The sequence below is a fragment of the Dermacentor albipictus genome, chromosome 1, assembly GCF_038994185.2.
Source record: "Dermacentor albipictus isolate Rhodes 1998 colony chromosome 1, USDA_Dalb.pri_finalv2, whole genome shotgun sequence".
Taxonomy (NCBI): domain Eukaryota; kingdom Metazoa; phylum Arthropoda; class Arachnida; order Ixodida; family Ixodidae; genus Dermacentor; species Dermacentor albipictus.
In genome coordinates, this window is record NC_091821.1 from 509,296,335 (window position 1) to 509,312,878 (window position 16,544).

The window sequence follows — 16,544 nt, forward strand, 5'->3', positions numbered from 1 at the left end:
GTACAAGATGGCGTACACAAAAACTCGAGCCGGCGTCTTCAGCCTCTGCTTCTTCTTCTTCAGCGCCCACCTCTTGCCGAGCGCGTTCCAGTCACTTCTTTCTCAGCACTGGCGCGTGACACCTAGCGGCAATATATACATATATATATATATATATATATATATATATATATATATATATATATCGGGGTAGAAAACTGAGAAGTGGATCAGAATTCCATCGTACGACGCAGCTCGCCTACGTACAGATCGTAGCTACAAAGCATTGTTTGATAATTTGGCGATAAAGGTTTCGAGTGATGTGCAGTGACAGCGTAATCAGGCAACATGTTTCATTTATGGATTGCATGTGGAAAAAAGGAGTACCTGAATTTGTCATTGTGTAATCTGTATTCTGTTAAGTGCTCACTGTGTTTTGTTCGAGACCTACCATACTTATTCAAATCTAGGCCCATAGTTTTTTTTTTCAGATAATCATATTCCAAACTCTAGGGTTGGCTTAGATTTTAAGATTTTAAAAAAACTTGCCAGTATTTCATTGAAACTGCTAAATGTGGTGCATAGCTAGCGCCATCTAGAAAAGTCAGTGTCGCAGCCGCTACTAGCCGTGCCAGTAGCCAACCGTACACAAGCGAGGTCGCCATTTTGACCCGTGACATGTTGGCCATGTCGATGTGTGGTGTGATGTTACCGCGATGGCACCAAGCAGGAGATGCCACTACAGTGCCGCTTTCAAGCAAAAGGTTGTGATAGCTGCAGAGGCATTGTCAAACCTTCAAGCCGGGCAGGACTTCGGCATCGACGAGAAAAACGTCCATCGTTGGAGGGGACAACGACAGCAGCTTTTTGCATGCACCACAATGAGGATGGCATTTAGCGGACAAAAGAAAGGCTGTCACCACGAAGCTGAGACAGTTTTGGCCGACTTTGTTCTGACACAAAGAGCAGCTGTCCTTCCAGTGACAACAGAAGTGCTCCAAGCGAAAACTAGGGAAGTTTCGAGGGAGTGAGGCCTAACGCTGAAGGATTTCAATGCCACCCAGGGCAAGCTTTAGAAATTCATGAAGCGCTTCGGCTTCGGCCTCCCATGTCGCACTTCAATCATCCAGAAGCTGCCAAGCGATTTCGAAAAAAAGCTGATAGCTTTTCAGAGCTACGTGATGCGAAAGAGAGAAGCGGCAGGCTACAACTTTGGGCAAAGCGACAACGCCGACCAGACGGCTGTGTATTCTGCTAAGCCAGTGGCGTACACCGTGAATGAAAAGGGTGCCAAGGAGGTGAAGGTGCGTTCTGCGGTACGAGAAGCAGCGAGCAACTGTGATGCTGTGCTGCACAGCTGATGGACATAAACTCCCTCCTTATATGATGTCTAAAAGGAAGACACTGCCTGATCGAGAAACTTTCCCAAGAAATGTCATTGTGCAGGCAAATGAGAACGGATGGATCACGGGTGCGATGATGGAAGAGTGGGTTAAGATTGTGTGGTGACTGCGACCAGGATCCCTTTTGACAAAGAACTCCCTCGTCATCGACTCTTACCATGGGGACTTGACCGACAATGTGAAGGCTGCACTTGCCCAAGCGAACACGGACCTCGCTGTCACACCGGGCGGCATGACAGGCCAGTTGCAGCCACTTGATGTCTGTATCAACAAATCTTTCAAGGATCATCTGCAGAAATATTACACGGACTGGTTGACTGACGAAGACCACATGCTAATGGCAACGGGCTGCATCAAACGTGCATCGCTATCGCAGCTGGTGGGCTGGGTAGCTGCAGCGTGGGACGACATCTCAGGTACTTTGATCGTGTGTGCCTTTAAAAAGTGCAGCATATCTAATGCGCTTGACGGTACTGAAGATAGTGCACTGTTTGAAGGTGAAAGTGACGAGGAACACACCGACGACGACGTTGAATGAGCTCTGCACGTTCAGATTCAATAAGTGCTGTTTGCATTTTGTGAACGCTGTCCTCGCTTTTTTTCTTCGGCCTACATTCGACGTAATATTTTTTTATTGGCTTTGTACTTTAGGGGGTCGGCTTAGAATCAGGGTTGGCCTAGATTAGAGTAAATACGGGTGTATTTGTCTGTAGTAAGTAGTCACTCGCATTAATCTTCATACTGCCGTTAAGAAGAAGGAAAAGAAACTTAAGATGAAGTAGTCGAGCTCGATCTTGTATAGTCGGAAGTTGAGCTTGCCTTAATAGTTCTGTGGGGGAGTCAAGACAGCGATACTCGTTAAAAATAAATCTAAACGCTTTCCTTTGTGCGCTCTCCAATTTTAATAAAGGGAAAATCTGACATCCACCAGTTTGTAGCAATTGCTACAAAGGAAACAAACCGATATGGGTTCCTTGAAAGAAAAGCCTCACAGTTGAAGAAAAACTTGCCCTGGTCGGGGACTCGAACCTGGGACGACCGCCTTTCCGGGGCAGTCGCTCTACCATCTGAGCTAACCAGGCGGCTAGCAGATGGCAGGGCGAAGTCGAATCTGTCGACAACACGAAGCAAAGGCAAGAATTTGACGTAATAGTTCTGCGGAAAGCCGCAAGGTGAAGAGAAGTCATTAATAAAGGGAAAATTCAAGATCCACCCGTTCTTAGCAATTGCTACGAAGGAAACCCATATGGGTTCCTCAAAAGAAAAGCCTCACAGTTGAAAAAAAATTCGTCCTGGTCGAAGACTCGAACCGGATTTTCAGTCGGATTTTCCCTTTATTAATTACTTCTCTCCACCTTACGGGTTTCCTTAGAACTCTTACGTCAAACTCTTGCCTTTGCTTCGTGTTGTTGACAGATTCGACTTCGCCCTGCCATCTGCTAGCCGCCTGGTTAGCTCAGATGGTAGAGTGGCTGCCCCGGAAAGGTGGTGGTCCCGGGTTTGAGTCCCGGACTAGGACGAATTTTTCTTCAACTGTGAGGCTTTTATTTCAGGGAACCCGTATGGGTTTCCTTCGTAGCAATTGCTACAAACGGGTGGATGTCAGATTTTCCCTTTATTAATTACTTCTCTCCACCTTGCGGGTTTCCACAGAACTATTACCACCCGCCGTGGTTGCTCAGTGGCTATGGTGTTAGGCTGCTGAGCATGAGGGCGCGGGATCGAATCCCGGCTACGGCGGCCTCATTTCGATGGGGGCGAAATGCGAAAACACCCGTGTACTTAGATTTAGGTGCACGTTAAAGAACCCCAGGTGGTCGAAATTTCCGGAGTCCTCCACTACGGCATGCCTCATAATCAGAAAGTGGTTTTGGCACGTAAAACCCCATAATTTAATTTTTTTTTAAGAACTATTACGTCAAGCTCTCCAATTTCGCTATGTTCTGTTTACGGAAGGGAATCGTCGTCATCAGCAGCCTATTTATGTCCACTGCAAGACGAAGGCCTCTCTCTCCCTGTGATCTAACTAGCACTCCCAAATTTTCTAATCTCGTCGCACCACCTAGTCTTCTGCCATCCTCTACTGCGCTTCCCGTCTCTTGGTACCCATTCTGTCACCCTAATGGTCCAACGCGCATTACATGACCTGCCCAGCGCCATTCTTTTTCTCTTATTGTCTATTAGAATATTGTCTATACCTGTTTGCTCTCTGATCCAAACCACTGTCTTTCTGCCTAGCATTCTTTGTTCCATCGCTCTTTGCGAGGTCCTTAACTTGTTCTCAACTTCTATGTCAGTCTCCAAGTCTTTGTGCCATATGTAAGCACCGGTAAAATGTACTGATTGTATACTTTCCTTTTTATTGATAATGGTTAGCTCCCAGTCAGGAGCTCACAATGTCTGCCGTACGCGATCCAACCCACTTTTCTTCTTCTGGGAATTTCCTTCTCACAGTCAGGGTTCCCTGTGATCGGTTGACCTAGGTAAACATACTCCTTCACAGACTCTAGAGGCTGACTTGCGATCTTGAACTCTTGTTCCCTTGCCTGGTTATTTATCATTATCTTCTGCATACTAATCCTCAGCCCCATTCTTACACTCTCCCTGTTAAGGTCCTCAATAATTTGTTGTAACTCGTCCGCAGTGTTGCTGAAAAGAACAATGTCATTGGCAAACCGAAGGTAGCTGAGGTATTCGCAGTCGATCCTTACTCCTAAACCTTCCCAGTTTAATAGCTTGAATACTTCTTCCAAGCACACAGTGAATAGCATTGGAGAAATTGTCTTCTTGTCTGACCCCCTTTCTTCATAGCAATCTTCCTACTTGTGTAGAATTAAGGTGGCTGTGGAAACTCTGTAGATATTTTCCATGTTATTTGTGCAAGCGGTCTGTACTCCCTGATTACGCCTCTATGACTGCTGGTATCTACTTAACCGAATGCTTTTTCATAATCTATGAAAGCCATATAGAGAGGCTTATTGTACTCTGTGGATTTCTCGATAACGTGATTAATGGCATGAATGTGATCCATTGTAGTGTATCCGTTCCTGAAGCCAGCCTGCCCCCTTGGTTGACTAAAGTCCAATGTTGCCCTTACTATATTGGCAATTATTTTGGTAAATATTTTATATAATACTGGGAGTAAGCTAATGGGCCTATAATTTTTCAGTTCTTTAGCGTCGCCCTTTTTGTGGATTAGTATAATATTTGCATTCTTCCAGTTTTCTGGGACCCTTGCAGTTGATAGGCACTTTGTATAGAGAGCCGCCAGTTTTCGTAGCATTATGTCTCCTCTATCTTTGATTAAATCGACTATAATTCCATCCTCTCCTGGCGCTTTTCCCGTATCATGCCTTGCAAGGCCCTTCCGACCTCACCTCTAGTTATAAGAGGAGTCTCTGTATCCTGTTCATTATCGTTTCAAATACTCTTGAGCCCTCTGGCTGCTGTACAGGTCAATATAGAATTTTTCCGCTGCTTTTATTATACCTGCGAGATTGCTGATGATATTACCCTGCTTATCTTTCAGTGTATACATCTTGGTCTGTTCTATGCCAAGTTTTCTTCTCACTGATTTCAGGCTGCATCCATTATTTACAGCTTCTTCAGTCTTTCTCACTTTATAATTTCTAACATCACTTATTTTCGCTTTGTTGATCAGTTTTGACAGTTCCGCTAATTCTATCTTATCTCTTGAGTTGGATATTTTCATTCTTTGTCGTTTCTTTATTAGGTCTTTTGTTACTTGAGAGAGCTTGCCTACTGGTTGCCTTGGTTCCTTGCCTCCCACTTCAATTGCTTCCTCTGAAGCCAGCCTCGTTACGGTTTCATTCACTACCGCTGTGTCATTATCCTCATCTCTCTGTTCCAAGGCTGCATATTTGTTTGCCAGTACCAGCCTAAATTTGTCTGCTCTTACCCTTTCTGCCTCTTACGTGGACCTGTTTTTTCTTGACCAATTTTACTCTTTCTCTGTTCAAATTGATGTGAATCCTAGCCCTCACTAACCTATGATCACTGCACTTTACCCTATCTATCACTTCTACATCCTGCACTATGCTGGGATCGGCAGAAAGTATGAAATCAATTTCGTTTCTTGTTTCACCATTAGGGCTTTTTCAGGTCCACTTTCTGTTGCTACGTTTCCTGAAAAAGGTGTTCATTATTCTAAGCTTATTCCTTTCTGCGAATTCTACCAGCATCTCTCCTCTATCGGTTCTAGAATCGACGCTGTGGTTGCCAATTGCTTCTTCACCCGGCTGCTTTTTCCCCACTTTTGCTGTAAAGTCACCCATTACTACTCTATACCAAGTTTTCTCTTTTCTCATTGCTAATTCAACATCTTCATAAAACTGATCTACTACCTCATCGTCGTGATTGGACATTGGAACGTAGGCTTGTACTGCCTCTAATGTGTACGTCTTATTGAGTTTGATTACGACTACTGCTACCCTCTCGTTGATGCTGTAGAATTCGTCAATGTTGCCCGCTATGTCCTTATGGATTAAGAATCCTACCCCGTATTGCTGCTTATTCGGGAGACCTCTATAGCAGAGGACATGGCCGTTTTTCAGCAATGTGTAAGCCTCATCAGTTCGTCTAATCTCACTAAGGCCGTTAATATACCAAACAATGTCTGATAGTTCTTCGAAGAGTCTTGCTAATCTAGCCTCACTCGAGAGGGTGCGGGTGTTAAACGTTACAAGGGTCACTTTCTATTGGCAGCCTGTCTGGACCCAGAGATTCTTAGCACCCTCTGCTGCGTTGCAAGCCTGACCGCCGTCGCCTTGGTCAGGTGCTCCACAGCTGCTGGGGACTGAGGGCCACTGGTTCATTGAAGATATCATTCAGGAGGTTGTGGCCGAATACTGCACCAGGGAGGCCAATTCCTGTTCTGGTGAGGGAGTGTCTTTGTTCAAGCTTAGTGGCCCTTCCTAATTTGGTTATACCTGGATTAGTATAGCCCCACTTGCTCTCGGCATCTTTCGCCAGTATCAGGCGTCACTCCAAGCCTGCAGATCTAGGTGTAGGGAAACCAACATACTATTCAATCCATAATCCACTATAGAGTGAACTAGTGACAGGTATATGCTAAGCGTTTAGTATCTATTGATGTGGATCTAAGCGAGTATTTTAACGAGTATAAAACTGCCAGCGCTTTATTAACAATATATGTTACCTGCTTGCCCCATTTAATATCTGATGAAATCATGATGCCTAAATATTTATACTCTTCCACTTTCTTTAACATCTGTCCTTGTAAATAATATGGGTAGTTCATGGGCACTCTTTTATTCATGACTGTCATACAAACTATTTTCTGTGTTAATCACCATCTGCCACGTTTGGCAGCATTGTGTTATATTTTCAAGTGCACTATGTAAGGTTATCTGGTCATCACGACAGATTATTTCCTTGTAGATAACGCAATCGCCTGCAAACATTCTTACTGTGGCGTTAGTATTAATGTGTAAATCATTGATAAAAAGAAGAAAGAGGAGAGGAGCTAAAACGGCACCTTTTGGGACACCAGATAGCACATCGCCGCAATCCGAAGAGTCGGCTGAAACATACATATTGACGTTAACCTGCCAGATAGCTTTTTATCCACTTGGTGATGTTGTTTATCACCGAGGTAGTGGATAAGTTTCTGAAGTAACTTTGGATGGGAAACCCGATCGAACACTTTGGATATGTCTAGGAATATCATCGGTTTGACTGCATTTGTCCATTGTAAGCGCTAAGTCGTGGATTGTCTCAATCAATTGAGTAGTCGTATATAATCCTTTTCTAAAGCCATGCTGATTAGGGACAATTAAATTAATTTTTTTCTACGAATGATACTATGTGTTTTAGAATTATATGTTAGAGGATTTTGCCAGCCGTACAAGTAAGCGAGATCGGTCAGTAATTTGTTGTACTGGTAAGGTCACTGGATTTATGTATAGGAATAACCTTAGCAGTTTTCCATTTCACCAGAACTTTGCTCATTTGCAATGATTTTACAAAAATAATCAGCAAGAAATTCGACATCCATTCTGCGTGGCACTTCAAAAATGCGTTTAGTATGTTGTCAGGACCACAAGATTTATTAGGGTCTATTTCGAGTAAGAGGGAAAAAATTCCCGATTTGGTTAAGATTAAGTCGTCTAGTTTTGCTGTGTTGCTCGAAAGAGGTTTGAGGTTGGGTTGTTAACCGTTATCTTGTGTAAATACTGAAATAAAGTATTCATTGAACTCTGTAGCATTTCCCATAGCTTCAGTTGGTGATGGATTACTGGTCTGATGGGATTTCGAATTAAGGCATCGCCAAAACTTAGACGGAAATGTTTTGATAAAATTACTTAAGGTGAGATTGATGTATTGATCTTTTCACTTTTTTACGGCTGACTTTAGTGCCAGGGAGTGTTCGCGTATTTTTGTAGTGTAGCCTACTAAAATGATCAATGTAGTACTCTACATTTTGCATTCCATGCAAGACTCGTCTCATCAGTTTTGTGAATACTGCTGCAGCTGTTTTTAACCCAAAAGGCATGTACTTAACGTCTGCTAGAACATGAAAATGCTGTTTTCTCCTTGGGTGATGTTTCCATGGGGATCTGCCAGTAGCCTTTCATTAAGTCCAGCTTTGAATAAAACTTCTTGCCTGTGACTTTCGCGAACACAATATCAATCCTCGTTATAGGCTCAGAATCCGCTTTCAGGACCTTATGGAAGCATCTGATATCCACGCAGACTCTGTTTGAACCATCAGCCGTCTTGACCACGACTAAGGGTGTGTTGTATGCTGAGTTAGTACTTTCTATTATTCCCTGTCGCAGCATTTCATCCACTTCTTTCTCTATCGGTTCTTGTACTGCCAGCGTTGCAGGGTACTGCTTCAAACATACTGGTTCTTCAGTCGTGCCTTGAAGTTTGCATTGCACTAATTCTGTACTTCCTGGAAGGTCCGAAAACAAATAGCTGTACTTGTACAGTAGAGCCTTCAGTTCCGCATCCTGTTTTTCCGACAGGGATGGGTTAATTACCATGTTTTCTACACCCATACTCTTTTTGGAGCTGTACGTGGGCATTTCAGTTACAACAGTCTCGTCGGTCACGTCCATGCAAGCTATTGTGGAATCTTCTTTTGTCTCTCTCTCTTCGTATTCCTTTAACATGTTTATGTGAAACACCTTCTTATGACTCTTTATGAGGAGATCGTAATCAACATCATTCTTCTTTTGAGTCCCAGGACAAGGTCCCTTCCACTGCATCAGTAGCTTGTTGCTATCGCTAGGAAAGAGGATCAGAGCCTTGTCTTCTGGCATCAGGCCTCGGCTCACTGTCCTGCAATCTGTGGAGAAAACGCGCCCACCTTCCCCCACATCGTCGCGGTAGCGGCGAGAGCCGGCAGAAACACGGGAGAGGTGCACTACGCCCTCTCTCGCTTCTCCCTTGCTCTCGCGACGCGCGCGCACTCTTCCTCCACAACTTGCAGGAAGGTAGTTGACAGGTGAGGAGGACATTCCCCTCGTGAAGGTAAAAAGGTACAAAATAGCGCCACCAGGGGAGACTCACTCTCTCTGACGCCGGACTGGAGTACCTGCCACAACCCATGAGTGGCCTCATTTGCCTGACTATCCCGGGCAACGAGGCCGGCCTATAATTACTTATTACAGAGAGGACGTCCCTCTGCCAGTGTTCTTTATTGCTGGTAATAATAAACATTGTGACAGTTGACGCCACTGGTTGCCATATTCGTTCGAACGCGACGTAGTCGCAATTCCCACACTATGAGTTGGGGAGTACCATGGGGCGACTGTGTAGGGCTTGATCCGGAGCTCGCCTTCATCCCTAGCCGCACGCAGAGTGGAGCCCCCACAGGTCGTAGTACATTTTGTGTCTGTGTAGTACTTTTGTGTCTGTTATGGTGCACCACTCTGCATGTTTATTATAATCTTCCCTCAACTCCTATACGTATGTATAGTGGTCTTTAGCTCTCTCCCGATTTCTTCATTTGCCCATAATTCCTTGATAATCACCAGTGGTCCTCTCACTGTTCTTCCACACAACATTCCAAATGGCGAGAGTTCTATGCTTGCCTGTGGTACCTCCCAGTAGGCGAAAAGGACAGCCTCTCTTGGGCCTCTCTTGGCACATTCTTCTGACCATAGTTTTAATCGTACCATTTAATCTTTCGACCAACCCACTAGACATAGGGTGATATGGCGTCTTCAGCTCTGCTCAATGGACATTAACCTGTTGACCTCCTCCATCGATTCTGATATAAAGTTTGATCCTCGGTCACTCAACACTTCCTGTGGAACCGCATACCAAGCAAATATCTTGAGGAGAGCTTCTGCCACTTGTACGGTGTCAATGGTCTTCAACGCAACTCCATCCGGGTATCTGGTAGCCACATCCACCAGTGTGAGCACATAACCGTTTCCCTTGCTAGATGCAGGTGTTATGGGGCCTAATATGTCTATGGCCACTCTGTGAAATGGCACGCCGACAATGGCCATGTCCCCAAGTGGTGCCCGCTGCACTCGCCCTTTTGGTACCATTCTTTGGCACACATCACAAGACCTCACGTATCTCTTCACGCCACTCTGGATTCCGGGCCAAAAGAACTCTTCTGTAATCTTTGCTAGAGCGTTTTTTACGCACTGGTGACCAGCCATGATACTATCATGCCCTAATCTCATCGCTGCCTCCCTAAAGGCCTTAGGCACAATGAGCTGTTGAGCCTCTTTGCCCGAGCTTAATATGCATCTTCTGTATAAAAGACCCTTGTGCATAAAAAACTCAAACATAGTGCGGCTTCTTTTCACTAATTTTCCTATTTTTTTGTGGCACGATCTGACCAACTCATCCTTGTCTTGTTCCTCCACGAAATGAGTGGGTGTGATTCTTGACCATTGAATTGCAGGTGCCTTCAGGGCTGACATGGGTGCCTTGCTCTGGGTTTGGGCTCTGGTTCATACAGCCAACAATATAACTGGACAGCATACCCCAGTTGCTGCTTCTCGTGAATTATTGATGTACAGTTGCTGCTTGCTCACTTCTTGACGTAGTTTTTCACCACATTCATTCATCTCTCTTGCTGCGATAGCTGTACTTCTCTTCCAGCTCCAATGTGGATCATCCACTCTCCATACTCCAGATACATTTCCTAGAATTAGATTGTATAATGGCTCTTCAAGGCATCTTGCCCTAAGCCACCTGGTATAATACGGCATGGAGATTTGGATACAGGCTTCAGGTAGGTATCTCACTGTGTTGTCAGCCATGCTAACTTGTGTTAGCACTCCTGTCAGATCTTTGTCACATACCAGGATTCTCTTTACTAAAAATGTATTTGTGTCGCTATCTCTTAGCACCATTGCCCGTTGACCATGAACCTCTGCTTCTACAACAGGCAGAGCTTGTTCCATTCGGTCTCCTTTCTGCTTTTTTCTCGGTACCTGTTGGCTCTCTTGAGCCTGGTTCACCTCTACACAGTTCGGTTGCGAGTCAGTTTCTCCACACTTGCCCATTACACATGCTGTTTTTGCGACATGCCAAAGCTACACTCATTCGCATGGTGTCCCTTTCTATTGCATAATTGACACACTATTTGTTGGTGGAGGCGGCTGTTCCCTACACATGACAGTTCATGGCGCAGTGCCCAGTACTATTACAGAGGAAACATCTGAATTGGGGCGGGTGCGCGGTTCCCTGAGACTTGTATTTTGCCTTGTCTACTTTCTCTGTCTGGGTCCTCTTTCACTCTTCCTATCTTTCTCAGCCCCTTTGCCTCCAAAAATTGATCAGCGTGTTCGGCTAGATCATTGAGTGAATCCAACTTTCTCTCTTCTCTTATAGGAAGATATCCAGATTGTGGCTACAGCAAGCTAAGAATTGCTCACTGTCTATGCAATCGCGTACCCCTGCATAAGTCTTCGCGACCTCGGCCATTTCCACCCACTGGTCAAAATAATTTGGCAGGCGGCACGCAAATTGCTTTCTCATTTATGTGTTTTCTGGCTTGCAGATTCGCAACCGCTTGCGCAAACCTTTCGCTGTAAGTTGGAATTTTTGTAGTAGCGCCGTCTTAACCTTGTCATAGTCTAGGGAGTCGGAGGCGGTCATCCTCCCAAAGACACTCAGTACCTCACCTACCAGGCAAAGATTTAGGCCTGTGGCCTATTCACCCCAGTCCCAGCCTTGTCCGAGGGCTATCCTTTTGAACCGGTGCAAGTATGCATCCAAGTCATTACACTTTTCATCAAATGGTGCCATTTACTTACGCTGACAGATTTTGTTGGCTTTTGGAGATTGCAAGCTGGATGACACTGACAATTGGCGAATCTTGGCAGGCTCGCAAATTGTCACTAATTTCAGCGCTCCAGAAATGGACAGTGACACAATTCAAATATGTTAAAGAACATTTATATATAAAAAAAACACAGCAAACTACCCTGACACATTATTAGCACTATACAAACACAAGACACTCCAAAAACTACCTTAACGCCTAAAAACAAACACGCCCTCAACCACACAGGCCAACATCCTTTGCCACGTGGGGCCGGAGTCCGACAGGACTGGCGATGGTCAGAAAGTTCGTTTCCTCACGATTTCGCTTTGGTTAGGCGAGCAGAGGCACAATATGTAGTTAATGGCTTGTTTGTAATGTGTATAGCTATTTTTTGGAGTGTCTTGTGTGTGTATAGTGTTTGTAGTATGTCAGGGTAGTTTGTTGTTGTTGTTTTCTAGATAAATGTTCTTTAACATATTTGAATTGTCTCTGTCCATTTCTGGAGCACTGAAATTTGTGACACTGGTGTTTAGGAAAATATTTCTCTGACGTGTTAGCTGGGTCATTCCATGCCAAATGAACCAACCTTTTTTCGACCTTCACAGATACAGCTGAAAAAATTTCGACATGTTTGTTGAAGTCATTCTCCACGTTTATATTTCTGGTTAAAGATTACTACCATTCGGGCAATTATTTATTTGCCCAGCTGAGCTAGAAGGCACGAGTCAGCATTTTTTTTTTCAATGGCATGTTGTGTGATCCAGACATTCAGATGGTGTGTATGGAAAGAGTGAAGTGGTGTGACTGCCAAAATAGCCAGTTTTTCAAGTATTTGTATACGTGGAGTGCTTTTGTCACCAGCAATAGTGGGTGAAGTTGCAAAGTTTGAATATTCTTTTCAAGACCCAGGAAAATCCAGAAGGTACAAATTAAATATAGAATGGTAGCCCTGTTGACATAGTACAGCCGAGAAATACTTGAAGCTTTAGAGGTTAAGCATATTGCCTGCAAAAAAAAAAGAAAGGGTGAAGTTCATCTTTTTTTTTGCGAAAAGCTTTGTTTTCAAGCTCAAGAAAGTTGCTTTGGTGGTCGGCCTAAAGATATGTGGTGCATCATTAGAGAGCTGTGCATGTCTGCTGTTATGTGAGAACTTACAAAAAGGTATTTTTTAGACAGGAATAATTATTTCTTGAAATGTTTGTACGTGGATTGCGAAGAGATTGTTAATAAAACGAACTATTGAACAGATTTTGACTGGCTTTTCTTTTATTAATACGAAGACAAGGAACATGAAGCGTCGCGGCCTCAACTCACTTTTTTCTTTTTCCATGAATGTGAAAAGTAGTCGCCAACCATGCCTGACCACATCAGACTGAACAGAGCACATATGACTTGTATAGTTGAGCATGTTTAGGCTGTCAAACAGCAATAACACACAACACAAGAATTTGTTCGTGCTTGTGTATGCTTTCAGTTATAATTAGGAAATTTTCTACTTGTATCCTCTTGTGACAGTGTGTGGACTCTAAGGAGCAGGACCCACCGTGGTTTCTCAGTGGCTATAGTGTTGGGCTACTGAGCACGAGGTCGCGGGATCAAATCCCGGCCATGGCGGCCGCATTTTGATGGGGGCGAGATGCGAAAACACCGGTGTACGTAGATTTAGGTGCGCGTTAAAAAACCCCAGGTGGTCGAAATTTCCGGAGTCCTCCACTATGGCGTGCCTCATAATCAGAAAGTGGTTTTGGCTCGTTAAACCCCATAATTAATTAATTAGGGAGCAGGACACATTGTTCCCTGCTCCCTGTATGTTGCAGTGCAATGCAGTGTGACATATCTTGTAAAATGTTTGCATGACTGACATCAGTGCTCTTTCTTGATTTAATGGCTACTTAAATGTAAGTAATCCTATTTATAAGCCGGATTAAATGTACCTTTCAACTCTGTGGTACTGGCCCAGACGAAATTAACACATTGTGATATTCCACTTGCAGTGGTTGTATGGTTCACCTGGCACTTGCTGCATTGTGTTTGAGTGTGCGTCTCTTGGCAACCAAACGCAAACCATGACACCACTTCTTTGTCGTCTGCATCCCAGGCTGGCAAGCTTTGGCGCATGTTGGAGAAAATGCCAATGCTGACACAAACAGTCAAATAATTTTTTGTGTTTAAGAAATAATTCCTTTTTGTAACATCTCACATTTTTAGCAGACATGCAGAGCTATCTAACGATGTATCACATATATTTTTAGGTCGGTCACGAAAGCAACATTTTTGACCTTGAAAACAATGTTTCTTGCAAAAAAAAAATATACCTTTACACTTATTTTTCAGCCGATGTAGTGAACCTCCAACTTGAAATAGTTTTTGGCTATACTATGTCAACTGGACTACTATTCTATATTTGCACCTTCTGGATTTTCCTGGGTCCTGAAAAGAATATTTAAACATTGCAATTTTACTTGCTTTTGCCAGTGACAAAAGCACTCCTAGTATTGAAAAACTTGAAAAATTGGCTATTTTACAGCCACACCACTATATCATCTTGCCATACAGATAATTTGAATGAGTCGATCATACAATGTGCCTTTAAAAAATATGTTGATTGGTGCCTTCTATCTCAGCTGGGATGAAAAAATTGTTGCCAAAATGCTAGAAATCTTCTTGCAACAAAAATAGATGTGGAGAATGAGTTTAGAACTTCGAGAAATGAGTATTTCTTCAGCTATATCTGTAATAACTGGAAAAATGCTGGTTTATTTGATTTGGTCTCAGCTTTAGGGTAAACAAAGGCCTGTGGAACTGTCAAGTAGTACATTGTCACTAACATGTGGTACTTTTTGCATTTTCTACAGTCAATTTATGTTTGAATACATTGTGGTACCCTATACTAAATGATTATGTGTAACATGAAAGAGCAATAAATTATAAATTAATAATTTGACATAAAACGACTGCAATAATAAGAACTATTGAATATTCCAATGTCTCCGAAAGTTTGCTGACACACTGACTTACGTGTAGATTCCACAACATATTTTTTGTGTGTGTGTGTGGTTTGATTATAGATGTTTGAAATGAATGCCACTGCTCGAAAGAAATGGAAATTTGCTGAAAGTTTGTCTGCTAGTCTGCTGTGCTTTGTTGACACACTTGGGCTCTCAGCAGTAAAGAATGCACTGCACTCTGTTCATGCAGATTCAAGAACCACTGGAGGGCATCATCGAAGTAATTGGGGAAGTGACGGCTAAGTTGGCGATTGTCTGTGAAAGTTATGTGCTTTTCCCACCTGCAGTAACGGAAGACTTTGGTAAGCACGTGCTGAAAGAAATCTAGGGTTTGACGAAAACTCGTCTGGTCAGTGATGATGATGGCACAGTAAAGCTGACACTGACCACAGCAAGAAAAGTTTCAAAGACAAAACGTTTAAGTTCCCATACAGGGAACTCCTTGTTCCTTGTTGGTTGTTGAATCCTTGTTGATTTGTGGGCAAGACTGCCATATGGGAACTGAAACATCTTTGTTTCATTTAAACATTTATTTCTGTGGTCTACATGTGGTTTTACTGTTCCATGAGTACATGCTGTGAAGTGCTTGTCATGTTCCAGGGTGAAGTTTTTGTTTTTGCTGATATGTTCTTTGTGTTATGACTGCTGCAGAAATTGACTCTGCGTCTTTGACAAGTGTCCAATGGTTCAAGCAATGCTGCAAGTACAGTTTTGTAGCCGCCATGGCAACGCTGAGCCTGCACCCAAAAAAACGTGCATGTGTGCGTTCAATGTTCGAGAAGCCGCTTTCTACATTTTGAAATGGAAGGAACGCTTGCTGTGCCTCAAGTACAAATATTTACAATTTTGTACACAATATATGACATAATTGGTTTGTAAATTTGTGATTAGCTGCAGAGGAAAGTGATGAAAATCTGTGGGCTTATGTTTCACCCCACTGCTACTGCTCATCATTGTCCTTGCCATTGTCACTGTGGAGAAAACTGGAAGCTTTCCAGCGTCTCTGTAAACAGCACAATGGTCTATTAGCCCCGAGAACGAACTACAGGGGCGCTGCGAGCGCCGCTCGCGTGACGTCAGGGCAAAGACTCGCGCCTGTCATCTGCTACAGTTCGGGCATTGTCCGGGCGCTTTCTGCAGTGTTTTCGTTTGTTCACCCTCGTTCTCTCTGATTTTATACTTATGGTGGTCGTCTCAAATATATTTTTATTAAGTCTTCCTTTGCGAACATTTATTCAAAGAGCTAATTTCTTATACAACAATGCACTTCTCAAAGGCAATGCTACAATGCCAGCCGAATAAGTGCTAAAGAGCCCATTGCGGGTTTTTCATGCGCGGATGGACAATCGCAAAAACATAGCATACAGGAATCCAGTTATGATGCCATACCTGCCGCGGTGCAACAAGTATGTCACAAACACTGGCTATATATGACTTCTACAACAGTTACGTTGATTTTAATCCGCTAAAACAAGTTTGCTCACGAGTATTTCATGGTTTAATATCGAATTTTTGCATTTCATCACAGAAACGCTCGGCAGTAACGCGAGTACTTAACTAACATTGGAGTTTAGATTCTGCAAGCACCACTTGCTTCTTTAACTGCTTGTCACTGTTAGGCGATTCTTCCCGTGTTTACTTTAAGCAGCGGAAATTTGAAGTGAAGTTAATGAAGGTTTACAGCTATTGACAGAATACAAATAGGAATGTACCAATATATATATTTCTTTTTCCGTATTACACGTTCAACTGACCTGAGAAATTTACTGGTGCTTGTAGCTTGAGGAATATACATGACGAATCTGTTTGGCGAACTGACACAGGCTGCTCGACCCAATTTTTTTAGTGAAATAAGCCTGTTGGACCGCA

The 16,544-nt window shown here is 43.4% G+C and overlaps 1 protein-coding gene across 1 annotated transcript in view; it reads left to right on the forward strand.

Moving 5' to 3' along the window:
* The window catches only part of LOC135913391 (replication protein A 14 kDa subunit-like), a 60,778-nt gene that overhangs the window by 29,398 nt on the left and 14,836 nt on the right, over positions 1–16,544 (forward strand). Inside the window, exon 3 of the mRNA XM_065445984.2 lies at positions 14,866–14,977. Coding sequence (XP_065302056.1) covers positions 14,866–14,977 — 112 coding nt within the window. The remainder of the gene's footprint in view (positions 1–14,865; positions 14,978–16,544) is intronic.